Source organism: Silurus aristotelis (assembly GCF_946808225.1).
Source record: "Silurus aristotelis genome assembly, chromosome: 6".
Taxonomy (NCBI): domain Eukaryota; kingdom Metazoa; phylum Chordata; class Actinopteri; order Siluriformes; family Siluridae; genus Silurus; species Silurus aristotelis.
Genome location: NC_139579.1, coordinates 13,355,752 through 13,378,123, shown reverse-complemented (window position 1 = coordinate 13,378,123; position 22,372 = coordinate 13,355,752). Strand labels below are relative to the sequence as shown.

At 40.6% G+C, this 22,372-nt stretch overlaps 1 protein-coding gene across 3 annotated transcripts in view; it reads left to right on the top strand.

Moving 5' to 3' along the window:
- Positions 1 to 1,414: 1,414 nt before the first annotated feature.
- spire1a (spire-type actin nucleation factor 1a) overlaps positions 1,415 to 22,372 on the top strand; it is a 32,793-nt gene continuing 11,835 nt past the window's right edge. For 2 of the 3 annotated variants that reach the window (XM_083543284.1, XM_083543283.1), the window contains exons 1-4: positions 1,426 to 1,956; positions 4,527 to 4,558; positions 14,178 to 14,420; positions 20,514 to 20,639. In XM_083543284.1, the coding sequence (XP_083399410.1) occupies positions 1,641 to 1,956; positions 4,527 to 4,558; positions 14,178 to 14,420; positions 20,514 to 20,639 (717 nt within the window). In that variant the 5' untranslated portion in view covers positions 1,426 to 1,640. Of the gene's footprint in view, positions 1,957 to 4,526; positions 4,559 to 14,177; positions 14,421 to 20,513; positions 20,640 to 22,372 lie in introns of all 3 variants that reach the window. The other variant, XM_083543285.1, reaches the window with a different exon arrangement.

The following is a 22,372-nucleotide window of genomic DNA, read 5'->3' as shown; positions in this document are numbered from 1 at the left end:
GACCTAGTTTTGATATTGATATATTACTAAATAAAAATAGATTTTGACAGTTTACAAACTGCCATTTTATTTGTGACTTAGATAACAGGAATTGTAAAAGAAAAAATGAAATCTGCCTGTTTGTATTCTGTAGAGCAGACCTGGGCAAACTACGGCCCGCGGGCCACATCCGGCCCTTTGTACGTCCCTGTCCGACCCGCGTGAGGCCAATCATAAATTACAGGGATGCACCGAAAATTCGGCCACCGAATATTTTCGGCCGAAATACCTAAATCACCGAAACAACACGACAGAAACACAATTGTAATGACGCAATAAAAAAGCGCAGCAGCACACGTTTATCTGGATAAGAGCAACATGTCTGCGGTGTGCGGAGAGCGATTTGCAAAACATGCAATGCTGAAAGTTCAAGAGGGGGTGTATCTGCAAAGATTCTCTCCAAGTCGGGTTTAATTTATCACCTGAAATCCAAACATCCCGATTGCCATTCTAAATATGAGAAGAACGCGGTGCAGAAAAGTAAAGTCCGAGCATGCGCACTCCGTCTGTAGAGGACGTTTTTGAAAAGGCAGGAAAGTTTTCCAGTGATGGTGCCAAGGCAAAAGGCATAACACACAAACTTCTGGACTTCATTGCCTTAGATCAGTGGTCACCAGTGGATCGACGGGTTGATCTTTAAAACCGTGGATCCCGAAAATAATAATGATTATAATATAATATTATTTATTACACGGCTCTTCTTAATGCTGTAGATTAAAACTTTCCATTCACCTGAATGGGCTTTCAAACGTCCGGCAGTCATTTACTTTAACAGACCCGCTGATAATAATAAAAACCGCTGTCTGTCTGTCTGTCAATACTATGAATGGTAACAAATAAATAATAATAATTTATAATAATAAATAAAAAAACTTTTGTAATTTTTTTTTTATTTTATTTGCAATGCATTGATTTTAGTGAGGTGAGTACACACTCATAGCCAGAAATGCAATGGTTCTAATAATTGACATAATCTTTTCTTTCGGTGTTTCAGTTTCCGGTTTTGGCCTTGGGTTCCTCATTTTTGGTTTTTGGTTTCGGCCAAGAATTTTCATTTCGGTGCATCCCTAAAATATTATCGTTGGTGTGGCCCTCTGACACAATTCAGGTTTCCCATGTGGCCCCTTGTAAAAATTAATTGCCCACCCCTGCTGTAGAGCAAAAACTGTGCTACAAGACACATTTCTTTATTTCTAACTGAGTCTGACATACAGTATATATATATATATATCATCCTAAAAGTAAAGAGACATTCTGCTTTTTTCCAGCCAATTCCTTCACTATGTCTATAATCCGACTCCTTTTGGGACCGCGCAGACAAAAAAAAAGAAAAAAAGGAATGTGTCATATGACCCGGGCGCAGCTGGAGAGGAACGGGAGCGCGCCCGTGGGCTCGTGGGCGCGCACACACACGCACAGTCGGATACAGAGATAGAGAGGACTGAGCACTGGGGTTTGGACGGAGAGTGTGTGAGCAGTGTGGATGTATGGAGAGGAGGAAGGATGCGCTCTGTTCTGTAAAGGACGTTTTGTGCTATTTATTTAATTTATCATAGGAGTTTAAAAATAATAATAATATTAATAATAATAATAATAATATAATGATGGCGAATGAAGCCGGAGCGGTAATCGCACCCGAGGTGGATTCTGGAGAAGGAGAAGGAGAAGCAGAAGATCTGTGTTTGGAGGAAATCTTAACCCTTTACGCTCAGCCCATAAATGAAGAACAAGCCTGGGCTGTGTGTTACCAATGCTGCCTGTTTCTCAACCAGCTGAAACGCAGGAGACGGAATTCCAAATCTCAATCTCAATCTCAATCCCAACCCGGTTTGGATGTAAACAGGAGGATTGAAGGACCAGGTGATGTTCGGATCTGTAAAGACGGGACCGTGAAGGTGCACCCCAGAACCAGGCCAGGTAAGAACCCTCTACAGCACAGATCACCTCTATTCCTATTATTGCTAAATATTAGGGATTTAAATAGATATTGATTGATCGATTACGCATGCGCAATTTGGGTTGCTTAGTTAGTTATTTCCCAGACACTTTATTTACTCTCCCTTTCTATTTCTCTAAATAGAGAATGGGGAAAAGTATTAAATGAGATACTGAAGTGCACTACATAGGAGTCGAACATATTGTTCTGCACGCTTTATAGGGCACTTGTGTAGGGATAAGGGGGTCATTTGGGGTGCAACCCAGGTGGAGATAGGATGCAGGGGCGCAAATGTTGGCTTGATGACAGGCTATTTTGTGTGTGTGTGTGTGTGTGTGTGTGTGAGTGAGTGAGTGAGTGAGTGTGTGTATACAGGAATATACTGTTCAGAATTGCCCCCTGTTGTCCTTCTCAGTGTAAACAATAAGAGCCTGCAGTCAGTGATGTTTTTGTGGTATGGTGTTTCTCAACAATGTCTCTCATGCACTTGATAACAATAGAAAATAAACAACAACAGCACGACAGGAGAAATGCTCAAAGCATGGTGTCATTAGGCATGGTAGATCTTTTATTTATTTATTAGTTTTTTTGCATTTCTCAGATTTTTTTTTAGATGTGCACTTCATACCTGACCCTGACAATGAATGAATCTCAGGGTGCTCTCTCTCTCTATATATATATATAAAATAATAATATGCATAAATCCACCCTGTAGTGCTGCATTTCATTATATTCAGTATATATGCTGTAGAAAGCCAGATTTCACCCCCCACACTCTCGTCCCCCAGTTCTGAACCGTATGCCGTCTCCTGTTTCCCAGGGTTCCGGTTTCAGGGTAGTGCCTGTAATTGTGTTTTTCTGCTGATTCGAGCATTTCAACCCCCCCTTTTCATCTCCTTCCCCCAAATCTCAAAGCATGGCTGAACCTGATCACTTCTCTGATCTTAGAAACCTAAACATTGTCCTCAAAATACAATAAAAATAATAACAATAAAAATTATTTGGTCTTAAATAAACAAAATTCACATCACCTGAAGAATTAGAGATCCTATAATAATAATAATAATAATAATAATAATAATAATAATAATAATAACAAAATACAACATAACAAAAACAACAACAAAAATAATCATTATTATTTTATCAATAAAATTATATTAAAATTATTATAATTATTATTAATAATAATATTATAATAAAATTGTTTTAAATCTAGCAAATTATGACACCAAATATACAGTTTGTATTATCATATATTATATAAATATTAAATATAAATGTACATTTGCATTAATGACATTTGGTAGACGCCCTTATCCAGAACGACTTACACATGTGCAGGAGAAGGTTAGGGGCCCTGCTCAGGGGCCAAACAGTGGCAGTTTGTCACAAATTCAAATCGCATGATCTCTGCACATTTCTGCATGCTGTCTGTACACTGCAACTTTCAGAATGAAATGGTTCGATGAGATGTGTAAAGTGATCCAGATGTTTGACACCAGAGTGTCAGTATATTGATTGATATTTGAGTCTCTGGCTGCATTAGTGTGACTTCACCCAAACACGTCAGCCGTATTTCCTGGGATTTCCGTCATAAATGATTTTTTTCCTCAATAACACGTCTGTGAGCGTTCAGTGTTTGTGTAAATGAAGGAGATCATTACCAGTTAGCACGTCCAGATTTCAGAACGATAACGGATACCGGTTTCATGCTAGGCACTAGCATTTTTTGTTGCTGTACCCCATTCTATTCGGAGTCTCAGAGGGGGAAAGTGACCGTTGCAGGGACACTAGAGTTATTCATTGGAGGCAGAAAGAAACTTGGGCAGTCAGCCAGGTTTTTCCCAAACAGTGTGTCACAAGTGCTATTAAAGCGAGGGCTGAAACATGTGTGTGTGTGTGTGTGTGTGTGTGTGTGTGTGTGTGTGTGTGTGTACCTGCTAGGCCAAACTGTACTTTATAGTGTTCAGGATTTACACAACTACACCACTTCACACACACACACACACACACACACACACACACACACACACACACACACACACACACACACACACACACACACACACACACACACACTTTCCCATGAATTTCTCTGAGACAGGTACACTGTATTATCTGATTGGCACATGCTTCATATTGAACATCCCATTCCACTTTTCTTCTCCTCTCTTTTCTCTGGAAAGATGTTCTACTAGATTTAGTGGAGATACGTGAGATATTTTCAGCTATTAGTAAAGTCAGGTACCGATGTAGGCGAGAAGGTGAGGAGGCCTGCGGTGGAGTCGGCGTTCACAAATCCCAAATGTGTTGGGTTTAGAGCTCTGTAGCAGGAGATCTGGCTGGCGTTGATGTTTCTCCTGGGTAAAGTGAAGGGGAAATTTCATACTCCTGCATCTGTTGTATACACTTAGGTGTCTCTATAAGAACCACATATGGATGGAAAATTCAGGTGTTGTAATAGTTTGGGTCATATAGTGTAATGGCTCAGTATAATAAGCACTTTGTATATAAATATTTAATTATATTCTTCTTTTTTCTTTTGCAGAGACATACACACAGCACAGTTCCTCCACTGAGGTGAGTCATCTGTTTCCATTCGACTTTTTAATGGATCCCTTGAGTCTATTTTAGCGTCTTTTGCCTTGAAATGTTGCTCCTGAATGAAGCCTTTAGCTGCCTTTTACAGGAACGAATGTGGAGGCTGGAATGCTATTCAGAGTGCGATATATAACTATAAAACGTGCTCTACGGCGCAATCGCTTTTCTTTGTCCGTTGGCACGGTGGAGGAACGCAGTCCAGAACGCCGGCTTCGCAACTTTGATTTGCGAGGTTTGATTTCCTAAAAACGAAATTGTACACCACAACGTTTGCGTTAACGACGCAACGTCTACGACCTCTTCGACACGCCCGAACGAAACCAAACAAAAACAAAGCGATCTTTCGAAAACGTATCTGTAATTAACAAATATAATTACAGGATCAGGTCACAAAGTAGAAGAACGTTTACTAAATCAGATCAAATAAAACCAAATATGCAGAGCTGACTGTGATTCGATATTTTTGTTCAACTTCACATAACAACAACAAAAAAGCTGGTTCTCAATGATTGTTTGGAATTTGGATTTGTTTGCAATCCAGATTGGCGGCTTCCCCCGAGCGAGCGTTGGATTTCTGGGCTTGTGTTTGTTGTATGGAGTCTGGTTCAGTAAAAAAAAAAAATGCTCCTGAACTGTGAAACTATAGAAGGACACGTGATACTTTCACCGTCTGAGTTGTGAATAGAAGGAAAGACCGAAACGAAAGGTCGAACAGAGATTTACGAGGCCTGAACAAATCGTTCTCCTGGGACGACTGGATTATGCGTCCGAGCTTTGAGACATGGGGTAGTTGATACAACGGTTTTGTCTTTACAAGTCCAACAAAAAGTCTGATCTGTAGAATGTTTGGTTGGACCAGTGAAGTAAAGACGTAGCTTCGGGAGGGTGGTGATATCCACGTTTGAGTTTGTGGTTTGGTTTGAACAAATAATAGTCTTTTACAGAATCAGGAATATAAAGGGGATTTGGAGCCAGAGACTGCAGCACAGCAAAAAAGCCTGTTATATAACGAACGCTGATTCGTCTCGCAGTCGTCTCGCACTCGTCTCGCACTCGTCTCGCACTCGTCTCGCACTCGTCTCGCAGTCGTCTCACTACAGCTGCATGCGTTTCCCTGAGCACTTAAATGCTTTCTTTCTTTCTTTTTTTTTTTTTTATATACTTCAAAATATATTTTATTTAAACACAAAACAGGAACGAGCGTTCGTTTACATTTCTGCCATTTGGCAGATGCCCACTTGCTGGTGGTGGGATTTGAACTCATGACCTTTTAATCAGAAGTCCAACATCTTAATTACCATTTCCCTCTTATTCATCCCAGAATGTGTTTGTAGCTCCATAGCTGGACACCGTACGAGTTGTGCTTTCTGATCCACATTTAGTCTCTATTTGCTTTTAATGAGAACCTCCACTATTCTGGCAAGATGTTCCACTGGATTTCGAAGAGATTTTGTGGAGATTAATTCAGCCAGTAGAGCTGAAGAGAGATCTTCCACTCCAATCAATCCAATCCTGGCTATAGGGGCATTGTCATGCTGGAACAGATTTGGATCTCTGAGTTCAAGTGAAGAAATATCTCCAGGTTTGTAGGAACAGTTTGTAAAGGAAGAACATATGGCTGGAAAAGCCGGGTGTCCCGATACTCATACAGTATATGCTAAATCTCTTGTGTGTGTCTTGGGAAGCTTCCAGATAGAACAGATGGGACAAAGAAACACTCGTACATGAGCGCATGTGGTCCTTCTTACAGTGAAAAAAACGAAAGTAAAATCAGAAATTCGAATATCTTCGGTGTGTTTTCACGATCAAGAATTTCATCATGTGGGTTTGTTTGACGGTAAACAAACACTCGGTCATCTTTTATCCGTCTGCGGGATTCGTACGGCGCTCGAGTCACATCCGCATGCACGGACACGTGAGACGTAAATGTTTACCGAATACAGTCATGCATGACATTTCTGAATGATTATAGCTTTTTGCCGAGTCATCCTCCTCTTCCATCTTAACCAAACCTGTGTGTGTGTGTGTGTGTGTGTGTATCCAGTTCTCTTCTTTAGCCCCTTTGCTAACATTTCTCAGATACTACTTTCAGTCTCCTTTCTCCATCTTCACTCATGTGATGTTCTGGATCTTTTTTGAGAGGATTTTCTCCATTGTTTTCTTCTCAAGCTTTATTCAGAACGGATTTGTTTATCAGGAGGAGTTTTTCCCACGCGTGTAAACCTGCTAATCCTATTTGAGTAAAAGTATAGAAGCTTCACTGCAAAACTCACAATCACAGATTCCAATCTGACTTGAGTTAAAAGTCTTTCGAATGTCTGATTTGAAGTTCTTGAGTATTCGACTCGTATTGAACGTAAGCTCAAAGACGCATGGGTCCTTCGACACGTTAGCGAAAAGGCACAAACGTCTCTGATTTGTGATCATTTGCGAGGTTTGATTTCCTCAAACGAAATTGAACACCACGACGCTTGCGTTAAACGACGCAACGTCAACACAATGGCCTCTTCGACACGCCCGAACGAACCCGAACAAAAACAAAGCGATCTTTTAGAAGCGTATCTGTAATTAACAAATATAATTACAGGATCAAGTCACAAAGTAGAAGAACGTTTAGTAAATCATATTAGATTGAATAAAACCAAATATTCAGAGTCGACTGTGATTTTAATCAGCCAAAAGAAAAGCTGGTTTGCGATGATTGTTTGTAATTTAGCTATTTTTATACTGAACATTTGGCCAGCGGTGATAAAACGTCATTCCCAGGCAGCAGATGTGAGTAGGGGAGTTTAAACGACGTCTTCAACAGAGGTGCAAAATGCAAATCTGGCAACCTGTTTTTAAGCATCAGATTCCACATTTAGTCCCAATTTGCTTCTTAAATCTTCTGGAAAGATGTTCCACAAGAATTTGGAGTGTGCTTGTGGACATTTGTGTTCATCACAAGGGTGTTCATCAAGCACAAGGGTGTTAGTAACATCAGGTAGGGATGTAGGTGAGAAGGTGAGGAGGCCTGGGGTGTAGTCAGCGTTCACATTCATCCCAAAGGTCCTCAATAGAGATGGAGCTCTATAGCAGGCCACTCAAGATTTCCCTCACCAAAACCAGATCTTCATGAAGCTGGCTTTGTGCACAGGGGCAATGGCAGTTTTGGGTCTCTAAGTTCATGTGAACACTATTTTATTATACTGCATCCAATTGTGTGCCTTCAGCTTTGTGGTAACAGTTTGGAGAAGAACCACATATAGCAGGAAAGGTGAGGAGTATGAGCATGAATACATTGTTGGTGTAATTCGTCCATTTCTAGTACTGTCTTTTGGTGTAAAGTTCTGAACCACTTATTCCAATAACTCAGCTGGAATCCAAACATCTTACAAGAAAAGGATAAATGGCCTTTTAATAATTAATAATTTAATAATTCACACTGGATTGTTGGCTTTATCTCAATAGCTTTCACTCTCTAAACAGACTTTGTTTCTTCTCCTGGACAACATTTATGCAATCGGCCAGCGTCCTGCTGATCTTCGCCGGAACGCTAGTCATTACTCTATAAAGAGAAAAGACGCGACTTGTTTGAGATCGGTGTCCAACTGGCAGCGAATAAAGTGGATAAGACACATGGCGATATGGTGCTCATACAGACAAGGATCAAGTTGAGGTTTTCAGGAGTCGCTGGTTTAGTGATTGAACCGAACTTTGCCCAAATTAGGGTTTAATGCATTCGATTGGTATGGTATTTGAATTTGTAATAATTCTGTTACTCGGATGAAATTGAAGACGAAATGCCATCACATGCTCTAAACCCTTTCCAGCAAAGTTTTGTGTTTTGAGACTAGTTTTGTAACACGCCAACAGATGGCAGCACAAGGCTGCGCGCACAATCACAGGGAGCACCGACCTTCATAAGTCAGTGTGCTATCGTCCTTTGTATATCTGGAGCTGCGCTGCTGGTGCTATTCTCTCCTCAAGCGTGAGTTTCTCACTGGAAACAACCCAATCTCACAAGCTCTGTATTGCTGTAGATTTCCACCAAGTTCACCGGTTTTCCTCTTCCAAAAACATGCTAGTAGATCGTCTATGTTCATATTTGACTATTTGTTTGGTTGGTGCGCTGTAATTTAATGGATTGTTTTCCAATCCACTTCGCATTCACCGAAGACTGGCTTGCAGGACTAAAGTTCGGCTTGTTTTCCAGAAGTTTGGTACGTTGCGTACTCGTTTATTCCTCAGAGGGTTGCTGTGAAACTGCACAAAGCCTGGTTCTTTCACCTCAGACCTGAATGCCTTCTCAGCTGACTGTGTGTGTATGTGTTTGTGAGTAAGGATGACGTAGATTATGCGTAGTGTAAAATGAATGCACACACACCCAGTGTTTCAGACCGATTTAACCACGAAAATGATGGAAAATGGCCACTGGTTAAACATCAGGAGTTCCAACGAAGCTGATCTAGGCTTAGAAGCAAACATGGTCATTAATTCTGGGTTTATGTGGATCTGTTTATGGACATCATGTTCAAAGTTTTGGTGTGTGGTCATGCAGTCAGTTGGAGTTGGAGGTGAGAGACGGCCATGTCTCTCACCATGCTCTGATGTGAGGCAGTGGGGTGTGAAGGCCAAGCCTGAACCCTTCACTCTTCACCGAGCCTGATTTTGCAAATTAGATTTTTTTTTCCAGCAGCAATTAAGCACATGGAACCCAAGGTTCATTCCTGGGAGTTCAAAATTCATAAACAGCTTTTTGATTTCGAGGCCAAGGGTCAGCTATGCTGTTGCTATGTTCCTTAAAGGTCCAGGAAGACAGAAACTCTTCTGAGCACAAACCAGAATTAAATTAGATGATTTTTATTGTAAAATTGTATTAAGAAGTTCCTGACCACATTCTATTTCACATCAAGTCTCTATTTGATCTTATAATAACCTCCACTTTCCACTCTTCCCTTCCGGGTTTTTGTGCACAGGGGCATTGTCATGCTAGGACTTGTTTGGGTCTCCTCCTAGTGTAAGTGAAGGAGACTAGGATACTCTTCACTTCAAATACTTTTGTCCATATAGTGTATTTTGAGTTTATTAATATAGAATAAAGTATATCTATGTACAGTATGTACATCTTATTTTTGAATATATATATATTTTAAAGCATAGTATGTCTATTTATTTTTAATTCTATTTTTATTCACATGACATTAGAAAAACATATTAACATCTGCTGACCTAGATTTTTTGCAAATATCCAAGAAAAGAAATCCAAAGCTGTATAAAAAGGAAAAATTAACTATTCTGGATTTTTTTTTTTTCTGTTTATTGCACGGTAGTGTAGAGTCACAAAAAACCCCCACCAGTTTCATAGTTCTCACAGTTCCCACTGCCAACAAGCAGTTCCAGACCACACAGCTTGGTGCATGTTGTAAAAAACGATTGCACTTCCTGTAATCTCTTTGAAAGTGTAATGTTGGGAACGCTCGTGTTTTTAGGCTCATAGGTCCAGAAAATTGTTGCGATTTATATTTTATTTTTTTGGGTTGTTAAATCCTACTATTTGTTCTGAATATTATAGTTCGAATATGAATGTAGTGGAAGTTTCCTGAAGTCATTTCTCTTGCCTGTGATAAAAATTCACAGCTTGGACTGAATAGCGGCCAAAACTCGGGCAGTGCTGCTCCAGTAGGAAGATCTGTCTCAGCTGGGAAATGCTGATTAATTCAAAAACCACAGTTTGCATTTCTGTTACTAATGCAGAACTCTAGACGGGTTGTTTTTCAAGATATTAACAATAAAATGGAGCTGGAAAATACCTAATATTCTACCGACTAGCAACGATGTTCCACTGGCTTGACCTGTTTGTAGTTGTTTTAACAGGATATGATTTCACTGTTGAGTTTGAAATCAAAATCATTTCAATCAAAATATTGTTTAAGTGGTAGATGTAATGCTGCATTTTAAGTTTTTGAGTCTCGTGTTAAGAAACTTGAGTGGATTGTGGAGATTTGTGGATGTTTGGCCAGAAGTCAATCTCATAAAGCCATCACATTCATTCCCAGAGGACTTCCAGGAGCAGGGGCAGTGGAGTAAGACGAATAGGTTTTCAGTTTCAGATGCTCAGCCCCAACACACCACACCACCCCAACCTCCACCTCACCTCTGACAGGATGATTGAGTGTTTGCTATCTAGCTCTTTATCAGGTTTTAGGAATTAGTGATGGGAAGATCATTTTAGTGACGCGGTTCATCAAAATGAAGGAATCTTTTTTCAGTCATTTAGTTATAAAATAAAATGTTACAATTTTAATAGGCAGATCCCTCAACACATATACATACACCAACTTTGACTATAGTTCCAATAATTTATAGAAGTATATACAACCGCATAGCCTCTGTGGGAGTCACGTGACAACAGAACGAACGACCCCGACTTGTGAGATGAACGACTGTTTTCTGTACATAACCTATGGAGATTTCGCGATGCTTTGCTCGTGTGCGTCCAGTTGAAAATTAACGAATCACTCTTTGAGTCACATTAAAGGCTCGTTCAAAATAAATACTGGTTTTGGAATTTGAACTCAAGAACTTCTAATCAGAAGTACAACATCTTAATCACTGAGCTTCCACCTTCCCTAAGAATATTCCTCAGCTCTCTTAGGCCCAGGCATGCTAACTTCATAGTAGAAGTATTGCACTACACTGAGATGTGTTTGTGTGTTTTGTTTGAACCCTGAAGCTTCTCAGACTGTTTATCTGAGAATGAATTGTTAGAAACGGAAATTATAGTGCAAAAAAGTTTGCTGTCCAGACAACGACTGGAATAAATATCCACGTTCAGCTTGAAAGCAGTGTGCTTTCAGTGCGATATTAGCGCTATGAACTAAAGCGGTCATTCATTCCCATGACTGGGAAAATGCGAAAGATTAACTGGAAATAGTGTCAGGTGATTACGGGGGGAAAAAACCCCACATTGTTCCATTCGAGTGGCCGCATGATGCGGGGAGGCAGCGGAAGGAATCGAGTTTGACTCCGAGCAATGATGTCATGTGAACATAACTTACCAACATGAAATAAGCCTCATGATGTTATGTGTTTTGTCTTGTGTTGTCTGTCTGCACTGTTTTTCGTCTGCACTGTTTGCACTAGGTTGCACTCGATGCACTTTTTGTAGCTTTGTGTTGTAGCTCCATGTTGTTTAGTGTAGCACCAGGGTTCTGGAGGAACGTTGTCTCGTTTTTACTGTGTACTGTGTACCACTGTGTATAGTAGAAATGACAATAAAAGCCTCTTGACTTGACTTGATCTTTTCTTGGATGTAATCTATTAATTGATGGAAATGCCATATACACTGTGTTGCTAAAAGTTTGTGGACAAAGCCTCTATTTCCTCATATTATATCTTCCGTTCTTCTAGATGTTCCACCAGATTTTTATAGTGTGCTTGTGGAGGATTGTAGAGATACATTCAGCCTGTTAGTAAAGTCAGGTACTGATGTTAGGTGAGAAGGTGAGGAGGCCTGGTGTGCATTCACATTCATCTCAAAGGTGATCAATAGGGATTTGAGCTCTTTTTCGATTTCCCCTCCAATCCATGTGAAGCATATGTTCATAGAGCTGGCTTTGTTCATGTGAAGGGAAAAATGTAATGCTGGGGCATCGTATAAGTCTGTGTGTAGGAGCAGATTGGGGAAGAAACTCATTAACTCACATCAACATTAAATATGGGTTTTGATTGATACCCGAATCTGAGATTCATTGCTGACCTGTTGATTTGCTTCATGATCATTCCTCACAATGGCATTTCATCAGTCATGGATGATGAAGTATACAAACCATGTAGTTGAGTTGAAGTATTAAAAATAACGACTCAATAAAAGTAAAAATGCGCCCTTTAAACTTTCACTTGAGTAAAAGTACACAAGATTTTGCCTTCAAATGTACTTAAGTATTCAACATACTGATTGATTTATTTTGTCTATAATGTTCCTATTATAATTTTTTGATCACTCTTGTTCAGAGAAACAAACACTGGTTTCTCAAAAAAAGTATCATTTCAAAGCAACTGTCAGTTTAAAACTACTACCAATTTAATCCCTGTGTGTGGTGGTGAGTTTGAGTCTGGAGTTCCTTCATCATTTATTCCTCTCTAAATGTTCTGCTTGCTGTTGAACTGATGCTGAACTGTATGTTGGTGATCAGTAGATGCACAAAGCACCAATCAGAACAGTGCTCAATCCTGATTGGTTACTTGCATGTTTGACCAGTTAAATTTTTTTTCCACCGTAAATAAAAAGGAATGACTGATTTTGCTAAAATTAGTTTAGTAAAAAGTAAAATATTTTAAATGTATTGAAGTTACAGTAAAAATCTCCGCAAATGGAAATATTTCAGTTAAGTACAGATACGCGTAAAAGCTACTTAAGTACAGTAATGAATTACGTTTGCTTTCAACTTGTCCAGATGTTTCACCTTCCCGCTCTGAAACCCCTGGAACACATGGCTCGCTAGTCACGTTAAACCTTTACGTCTAACCCTTCAGCGTGACCTGACAAGCTCGCGCGTCTCACCGCAAACATCTAAATGACAGTTTCAACCATTAACAAATGAGCTCATTAGGCACATTACAACGCGGTCTATCGTAGAGCTTTACTTTAATAGCTTGGGATTACGCTCTTCAGAGCTGTCAACATGTAATCAACAATTTTTAAAAACCGCACGAGCTTTCCTGGGCTCTCTAACTCCGGCTCGTCTTCGTCAGTCCCTGGACGACATCCAATAATCGAGAAAACGATTAACGCTCGGATACACAGACGTTTGAATGCCACGTTACGCTTTCGGATGGAGATTAAGTTCATGCGTTCAGCGCATGTCTTTGAAATGATTCCTTGGAAAGGTTTTTTTTTTTGGAAGTGTGTTTGTTACACGATGTTCAGCAGCATACACCTATCTTACCCCTCCTGTTCGGCTACTCCCTTTAAAAACAAAAGGCTTGCACGGGCTTTTGTTTATGAGCGGTGATAACACACTGGGCTGGACGGCTGATCTTCATGCCAGAAGTGTTTCAGCGTTGTTGTTGCTTGGTATTTTGAAAAAGAATTTGACGACGTTTCGGCTGTTTCGTTTTTGTTTTTTTCCCCACTGGTGGAAAAACGGCCCACAAATCAGTCCTATCGATGTTCTTTTTTTCCATTAGAGAAAAGTTTTCTCAATGCCTTTGAGCTGGACACGATCCCTCGTTTCACCTTCCATGCCCTGTTCTCGAAGCCCATATTTATTACATGGAGCTGCTCCTTGTCCTTATCTGTGTGTGTGTGTGTGTGTGTGTGTGTGTGTGTGTGTGTGCAAACCAGCTTGGGTTTATCGAATCTTTCATGTAATCACTACTCCACTAAAAATAGCCTCTGATAATTGTGTTAGTCTTTAGTCCAGCGAGAGGGATTTTCTGACCACTTGATGGCACATGGTGATAACAGGAGATCTTTGTGTCTAGACAAACACACTGATGTGCGAAGTGGCATTTTTTGAGGTCATTAAATAATCCACAAAATTGCTCCAGTTTTGTAGCAGGTTATTGTCCATTCTGTTCTTCTGCATCATCTTTGTGTGTGTGTGTGTTGCAGGTGATCGAGTCTCTAGGCATCATGATTTATAAAGCCCTGGACTACGGGTTGAAGGAGAATGAAGAGCGTGAGCTCAGTCCTCCGCTCGAGCAACTCATCGACCTTATGACCAACATGGCGAACACCGAGGTAGACGCCTGCCGGGACGAGGGCTATGAGGCCACCGAGGAGGAGGAGGACGACGAGGGCGAGGAAGAGCAGACGGAGGTCTCCAACATCCACGGCTACAAAGACATAATTTCGGTAAAGCAGCAGCAGAGAGCTTTCCACCATTTTCACTTTCACTACTGTAATTACTGTTGAACTAGTTGGCGAACGATTTTCAGGGGGTTGAGCTCATCGAAGGTCTTCCTGATCTCTCGTCGTCTTCCAGCGAACGACTCAAGTGCAAATGTCTGTGTGGCAGATTGGCCGAGTTTCACTGAGAAAATCAGTTTGCTCTTCGTTCTCACTCGCCGTCCGTGATGAAAAAACGCAGACGTCAGAACATCACCAGTTACACCATTAGTCTCTCAACTATTTATTATAAGCCACGCATTCATTTAGATTCAACTGACAAACTGAAGTCACACCTGAACTCCCAGCCAATCAGAATGCACTATTCAGAACGACTCTGGTGTAAAGTCGCTTATACACTTAATTCATTATTATAAAGTCGAATCGTCCATTGATATACGTTCGTGTTCTCTTTAGGGTTTTTTTTTTATTCTGTCGCTTAGCTTTTTCTTTCTTTTGATGAACTGAAGTCCTCGTTTGGTTATTTTTATCCGATCCGTCCGAATAAAAATGGGCCATACTGCGCTGCATCGATTTTCCATGTGCTCCTCAGCTTTTCATTATGCGATCTATCCGTTTTTTTTCCCCCGCTGTGCTGTAATCCGAAGTGTCGTCTGCAGATGAACCTGTTTACTAACCAAACCGCACAGGGAGCTGGACAGGTGTGATGTTTTGTGTACACAGAGTCTGTTTGCATGTGATCTTAGTGAAAAAAAAACGAACAGTGTACTCTACAATATTCATGTTATGTGACCTTTTTTGAGGCATATGTGGATCCAAACTTGGAGGCACACAAATATATAGGATGTCTTTGGATGCTGAACTTGGAGACTCAAACCTGTTCTAGCATTAAAAAGCCCAATAGACATTTCCATGAAGATATGCTATATTACCGAGCACAAAATCTAGTGGAACATCTTCCCAGAAAAGTGTTGGTTATTATAAGAGCAAATGAGGACAAAAATCTTCTGGGCAGGCGTCCACAAACCTTTGGCCATAGCGTGTAACTCAAATCTAAGTCGACTTTATTATTATTATTACTCATGTACACAAGTAAGGTGGTAAACCTTCCAGTGCTACATTACACACATTTTATAAACACAAAGGACACATAGTGTGTGGGTGTGTGTGTGTATGTGTGTGTGTGTGTGTGTGTGTGTGTGTGTGTGTGTATGTATGTGTGTACAGCTGGAATTTATTTTTACCCACGTGTGTCTAAAGTGAAAAAAAGGTGGAGTCGTTTTTTGAGCATCAGATTCACCGAACGAGAGAAAAAAATAAAAATCAAAGGCATTTTTCAGTCGATTTCCTCGTAAAGCCGCATAGTTTTAAACGTATAGAAACTAAAAAAATTTAGATTCGTTTCCACTTTCTTAAATACCAATGCTTTATTTTTCCGAGCAGTTAAATTCCCTGATACTCGAGCTCTTAAGGAAAGAGATGTCACGCATTCCAGGATGAGGTGGAGCACAGGGCTAGGTGTAAGCAAAAATGCAATTTGGCCAGTTGGAAGTGTTTCATGATGAACTTTTTTCTTTGTGGTTTTTTTCTGAAAGGCTTCGGCATGTTTATTTTGTGTTTGGACCTGCCAGGACATGGATTTGAGGTCGGGTTTTGATGGAAAAAACACAAGGACAAAATTACAAGCTGTCTTTCTAAACAAACAAAGAAGGGACAATTTTACAAAATTATTTTATTTATATATTTATATATATATATATATATATATATATATATATATATATATATATATATATATATATATATATACAGTGAGTAAAATAAGTATTTGAACACCCTGCTATTTTGCAAGTTCTCCCACTTAGAAATCATGGAGGGGTCTGAAATTGTCATCGTAGGTGCATGTCCACTGTGAGAGACATAATCTAAAAAAATAAATCCAGAAATCACAATATATGATTTTTAAACTATTTATTTGTATGATACAGCTGCAAATAAGTATTTGAACACCTGTCTATCAGCTAGAATTCTGACCCTCGAAGACCTGTTAGTCTGCCTTTAAAATGTCCGCCTCCACTACATTTATTATCCTAAATTAAATGCACCTGTTTGAGGTCGTTAGCTGCATAAAGACACCTGTCCACCCCATACAATCAGTTAGAATCCAACTAGTAACATGGCCAAGACCAAAGAGCTGTCCAAAGACACTAGAGACAAAATTGTACACCTCCACAAGGCTGGAAAGGGCTACGGGGAAATTGCCAAGCAGCTTGGTGAAAAAGGGTCCACTGTTGGAGCAATCATTAGAAAATGGAAGAAGCTAAACATGACTGTCAATCTCCCTCAGACTGGGGCTCCATGCAAGATCTCACCTCGTGGGGTCTCAATGATCCTAAGGAAGGTGAGAAATCAGCCCAGAACTACACGGGAGGAGCTGGTCAATGACCTGAAAAGAGCTGGGACTACCGTTTCCAAGGTTACTGTTGGTAATACACTAAGACGTCATGGTTTGAAATCATGCATGGCACGGAAGGTTCCCCTGCTTAAACCAGCACATGTCCAGGCACATCTTAAGTTTGCCAATGACCATTTGGATGATCCAGAGGAGTCATGGGAGAAAGTTATGTGGTCAGTTGAGACCAAAATAGAACTTTTGGGTCATAATTCCACTAAACGTGTTTGGAGGAAGAAAAATGATGAGTACCATCCCAAGAACACCATCCCTACTGTGAAGCATGGGGGTGGTAGCATTATGCTTTGGGGGTGTTTTTCTGCACATGGGACAGGGCGACTGCACTGTATTAAGGAGAGGATGACCGGGGCCATGTATTGCGAGATTTTGGGGAACAACCTCCTTCCCTCCCTTAGAGTATTGAAGATGGGTCAAAGCTGGGTCTTCCAACATGACAATGACCCCGAAGCACACAGCCAGGATAACCAAGGAGTGGCTCTGTAAGAAGCATATTAAGGTTCTGGCATGGCCTAGCCAGTCTCCAGACCTAAACCCAATAGAGAATCTTTGGAGGGAGCTCAAACTCCGTGTTTCTCAGCGACAGGCCAGAAACCTGACTGATCTAGAGAAGATCTGTGTGGAGGAGTGGGCCAAAATCCCTCCTGCAGTGTGTGCAAACCTGGTGAAAAACAACAGGAAACGTTTGACCTCTGTAATTGCAAATAAAGGCTACTGTAGCAAATATTAACATTGACTTTCTCAGGTGTTCAAATACTTATTTGCAGCTGTATCATACAAATAAATAGTTAAAAAATCATAAATTGTGATTTCTGAATTTTTTTTTTTTCCAGATTATGTCTCTCACAGTGGACATGCACCTACGATGACAATTTCAGACCCCTCCATGATTTCTAAGTGGGAGAACTTGCAAAATAGCAGGGTGTTCAAATACTTATTTTTCTCACTGTATATATATTAGGGCTGTCAATCGATTAAAATATTTAATCGCATGATTGTCATGAGACTCGTGATTAATTGCAACTTAATCGCACATTCGTATCTGTTCTAAATGCACCTTAAATGAATTCCTTGCAAGTTTTTAATATTTTAATCAACATTCGCATAAACAAATTTTATGCAAATATGTTTATTATTAGCGAAACCGAATTCGGCATAGAGCGTGAAAAAAACTAAAATGTAAATTTTTAAGTAATTATGTTTTTTTTTAAATGACGGAAATCGTTAGGACACTAAACTGAACTTTTGCTAAGTTTTCACACGGACGGTTTTAATCGCCGGATGTGCGCATCATGGCGAATTTTGGTCCTCGATTTTAAGATTTGGCGCAGAACAATGGTGTAGTTTGTTTTTAACGCGTAAAAATAAAAAACGGCGGCTACAAGTTGCCATTTGTATCGCGATGCATTGTGTTTAACATATTTGCATCTGTAAAAAACGTTTTATTTAGATATAATTATTAGTAGATGCGCTGTACTTTTATTATTTTAGAAAGCAACCAATAATTTGTGAATTTTCACAAATCTGCTACGTGATTATGACGTGTCGCAACACTAAATATACCAAGCCGTGTCCTGAGAGTCCCATAGAATACAGATTAACCTGGCAGAGGTAGAGCTGCGTCTTCCTGCAGACACAACAGGAAAGGAACCTCTGGTTTTATATCATATTTGTTTTTTCCACACTACAAACGTGTGTTAGAAGTCAGAAGGCAATTGATGACTTGCTGTCTGTCCGAACCAAAGGATAAAAGTGAACTATCTGTACCATATTGAAAGTGTGTGTGTGTGTGTGTGTGTGTGTGTGTGTGTGTGTGTGTGTGTGTGTGTGTGTGTGTGTGTGTGTGTGTGTGTGTGTGTGTGTGTATGTGTGTGTATGTGTGTGTATGTATGTGTGTGTGTGTGTGTGTGTGTATATATGTGTGTGTGTATGTATATATATATATATATACAGTGAGGAAAATAAGTATTTGAACACCCTGCTATTTTGCAAGTTCTCCCACTTAGAAATCATGGAGGGGTCTGAAATTGTCATCGTAGGTGCATGTCCACTGTGAGAGACATAATCTAAAAAAAAAATCCAGAAATCACAATGTAGGATTTTTAAACTATTTATTTGTATGATACAGCTGCAAATAAGTATTTGAACACCTGAGAAAGTCAATGTTAATATTTGGTACAGTAGCCTTTGTTTGCAATTACAGAGGTCAAACGTTTCCTGTAGTTTTTCACCAGGTTTGCACACACTGCAGGAGGGATTTTGGCCCACTCCTCCACACAGATCTTCTCTAGATCAGTCAGGTTTCTGGCCTGTCGCTGAGAAACACAGAGTTTGAGCTCCCTCCAAAGATTCTCTATTGGGTTTAGGTGTGGAGACTGGCTAGGCCACACCAGAACCTTGATATGTTTCCCACAGAGCCACTCCTTGGTTATCCTGGCTGTGTGCTTCGGGTCATTGTCATGTTGGAAGACCCAGCCTCGACCCATCTTCAATGCTCTAACTGAGGGAAGGAGGTTGTTCCCCAAAATCTCGCAATACATGGCCCCGGTCATCCTCTCCTTAATACAGTGCAGTCGCCCTGTCCCATGTGCAGAAAAACACCCCCAAAGCATGATGCTACCACCCCCATGCTTCACAGTAGGGATGGTGTTCTTGGGATGGTACTCATCATTTTTCTTCCTCCAAACACGTTTAGTGGAATTATGACCCAAAAGTTCTATTTTGGTCGCATCTGACCACATGACTTTCTCCCATGACTTCTCTGGATCATCCAAATGGTCATTGGCAAACTTAAGACGTGCCTGAACATATGCTGGTTTAAGCAGGGGAACCTTCCGTGCCATGCATGATTTCAAACCATGACGTCTTAGTGTATTACCAACAGTAACCTTGGAAACGGTGGTCCCAGCTCTTTTCAGGTCATTGACCAGCTCCTCCCGTGTAGTTCTGGGTTGATTTCTCACCTTCCTTAGGATCATTGAGACCCCACGAGGTGAGATCTTGCATGGAGCCCCAGTCCGAGGGAGATTGACAGTCATGTTTAGCTTCTTCCATTTTCTAATGATTGCTCCAACAGTGGACCTTTGTTCACCAAGCTGCTTGGCAATTTCCCCGTAGCCCTTTCCAGCTTTGTGGAGGTGTACAATTTTGTCTCTAGTGTCTTTGGACAGCTCTTTGGTCTTGGCCATGTTAGTAGTTGGATTCTTACTGATTGTATGGGGTGGACAGGTGTCTTTATGCAGCTAACGACCTCAAACAGGTGCATCTAATTTAGGATAATAAATGTAGTGGAGGTGGACATTTTAAAGGCAGACTAACAGGTCTTTGAGGGTCAGAATTCTAGCTGATAGACAGGTGTTCAAATACTTATTTGCAGCTGTATCATACAAATAAAAAGTATAAAAATCATATATTGTGATTTCTGGATTTTTTTTTTTAGATTATGTCTCTCACAGTGGACATGCACCTACGATGACAATTTCAGACCCCTCCATGATTTCTAAGTGGGAGAACTTGAAAAAGAGCAGCGTGTTCAAATACTTATTTTCCTCACTGTATATATATATATATATATATATATTTGTAATAACTCCCTAGATCTAAACGTGTCAATTCTCTTCTCCTTTCAGCTGTGCACATCTCATCTCCCGAGTTCATCAGACGCCGCCAACCACTACCAGGCCGTCTGCCGTGCGCTGTACGCTGAGACCAAGGAGCTCCAGACCTTCCTGGACAAGATCAAGAATGCAAAAGAAGTGATTTTTTAGACCTTATTAATGTTCCTATTGCACACACACACACACACACACACACACACACACACACTTATATACATATCTTCAAATATACACTCTAAAATTACTCTCATCCTACATTACACTCACATCTGTGGGAGGCTGGAGAGACCAAAACCAAAGGTAGAAAAGGAACTTGGTGTGAGAACTTGGTGTGAAGCGCAGAGCTGGAGTTAGTCCTGAGGTTATGCTATGGTATCATAAAGATACGTTTTTTCCCCCCCTGTGAAGCCATCTCCACATCTCCAGGGAAGCAGCTTGATGTCTGAGTCAGACTGGTGTAACAATCGTCTCTCAATCCCACCCGGGGTTAAAATTCTTCACCCTGCATTTAGCCTGAGGGTTTCCCTCTGCCGTCCCTCCGTCAGCTGTTTGCCGAGGGTTTGGCCGCGTGACCACTCCCTACACTGACATTGAGGAGGATCTCGTCCATGCTCACGTCATGGGTTTGCGCACGGGTGTGTCTCCTCAGGCTATTTTAAAACCATCTCTGCCTCTTGCTCAACACAGTTACAGTTACTTCATGGAGAAGCCAATGAATGACTCAGTATTGCAAAGGACATGATGTACAAAGGGTTTGACCTACGACGCTAGAAGGTTCACAGTCTACAAAATAAAACCTGGTCGCACCAAGTTTGCATGTCTGGTAGCAATTAAAACATCTCTGTATAGACACCATATGGATAAGACCTAAAATAAGATGTTCACATTTAATCCCTGTTTCCTGTTCGAATAACCTCCATTCTTCTGGGAGGATGTTAAACTAGATTTGGTGGCGATTTCAGTAAAGTCAGGTGCTGATGTAGGTGAGAATGTGAGGAGACCTGGTGGTGCAATCAGCATTCTAATCCATTCTAAAGCTTTGTAGATCTTCTACTGCACCCCATGTGGAGCATATCTTCATCGATCTGGCTTTGTGCATTATCAGGCTGGAACAAGATTGGACTTCCTAGTTCAAGTGAAGAGAATATTTTCTGCTGCACCATGTTTGAACAGTTTGGAGAAGAACCACATATAAGAGGGAGAAAAAAAATTATAAAAAAAATACAACAAAAATTGGGTGTCCCAATACTTTTGGCAACATTTTTTATTTTGGATCTTATAATACAGAATCTATTTATTCCACGCACTAACTGTGTGATTCAAACTCGAACAAACGTCATGACCGTACGATCCAAACACTGAAAAAAAGAAAAGAAAAGCGGACACGTATCGCAGCCCAGAGGCTCACGCGGTTGAGATGTGAAGAAGAGTAGAATAAAGCTAAAGCATAGATGCTGAATCTTTATGTAGGAGCTGTAAATCGGCGTCTCTCTCTCTCTCTCTCTCTCTCTCTCTCTCTCTCTCTCTCAGGATTTCTCTGGAAGCCGAGTGAAAGAATAGTCTCGAGTCACACGGTGATCCCAGGATCCCGTGAGTGGGAGCGATGTGAGGAATGCGCTTCATTCTGCAGGGTTTCTGATAGAACAAATGTGTGGTAGAAATGGAATTGGTCTTCAGCTAAAGAAGAAACGTTGTGTTTATTTGTACAGCACTTTTAACAAAGAACAGCAGCTTTACAGATGTTATACAGATAAATGGTTGCGATTAGCGGCGAGAGTACAGAGCAGATTGAGACGAGCCTGGAGAGGCAGTGGTACGGCGGTTTGCGAGGAGTAGAGGTGCTAAAGGTGGAGGAGTTTAAATCTCTGGGG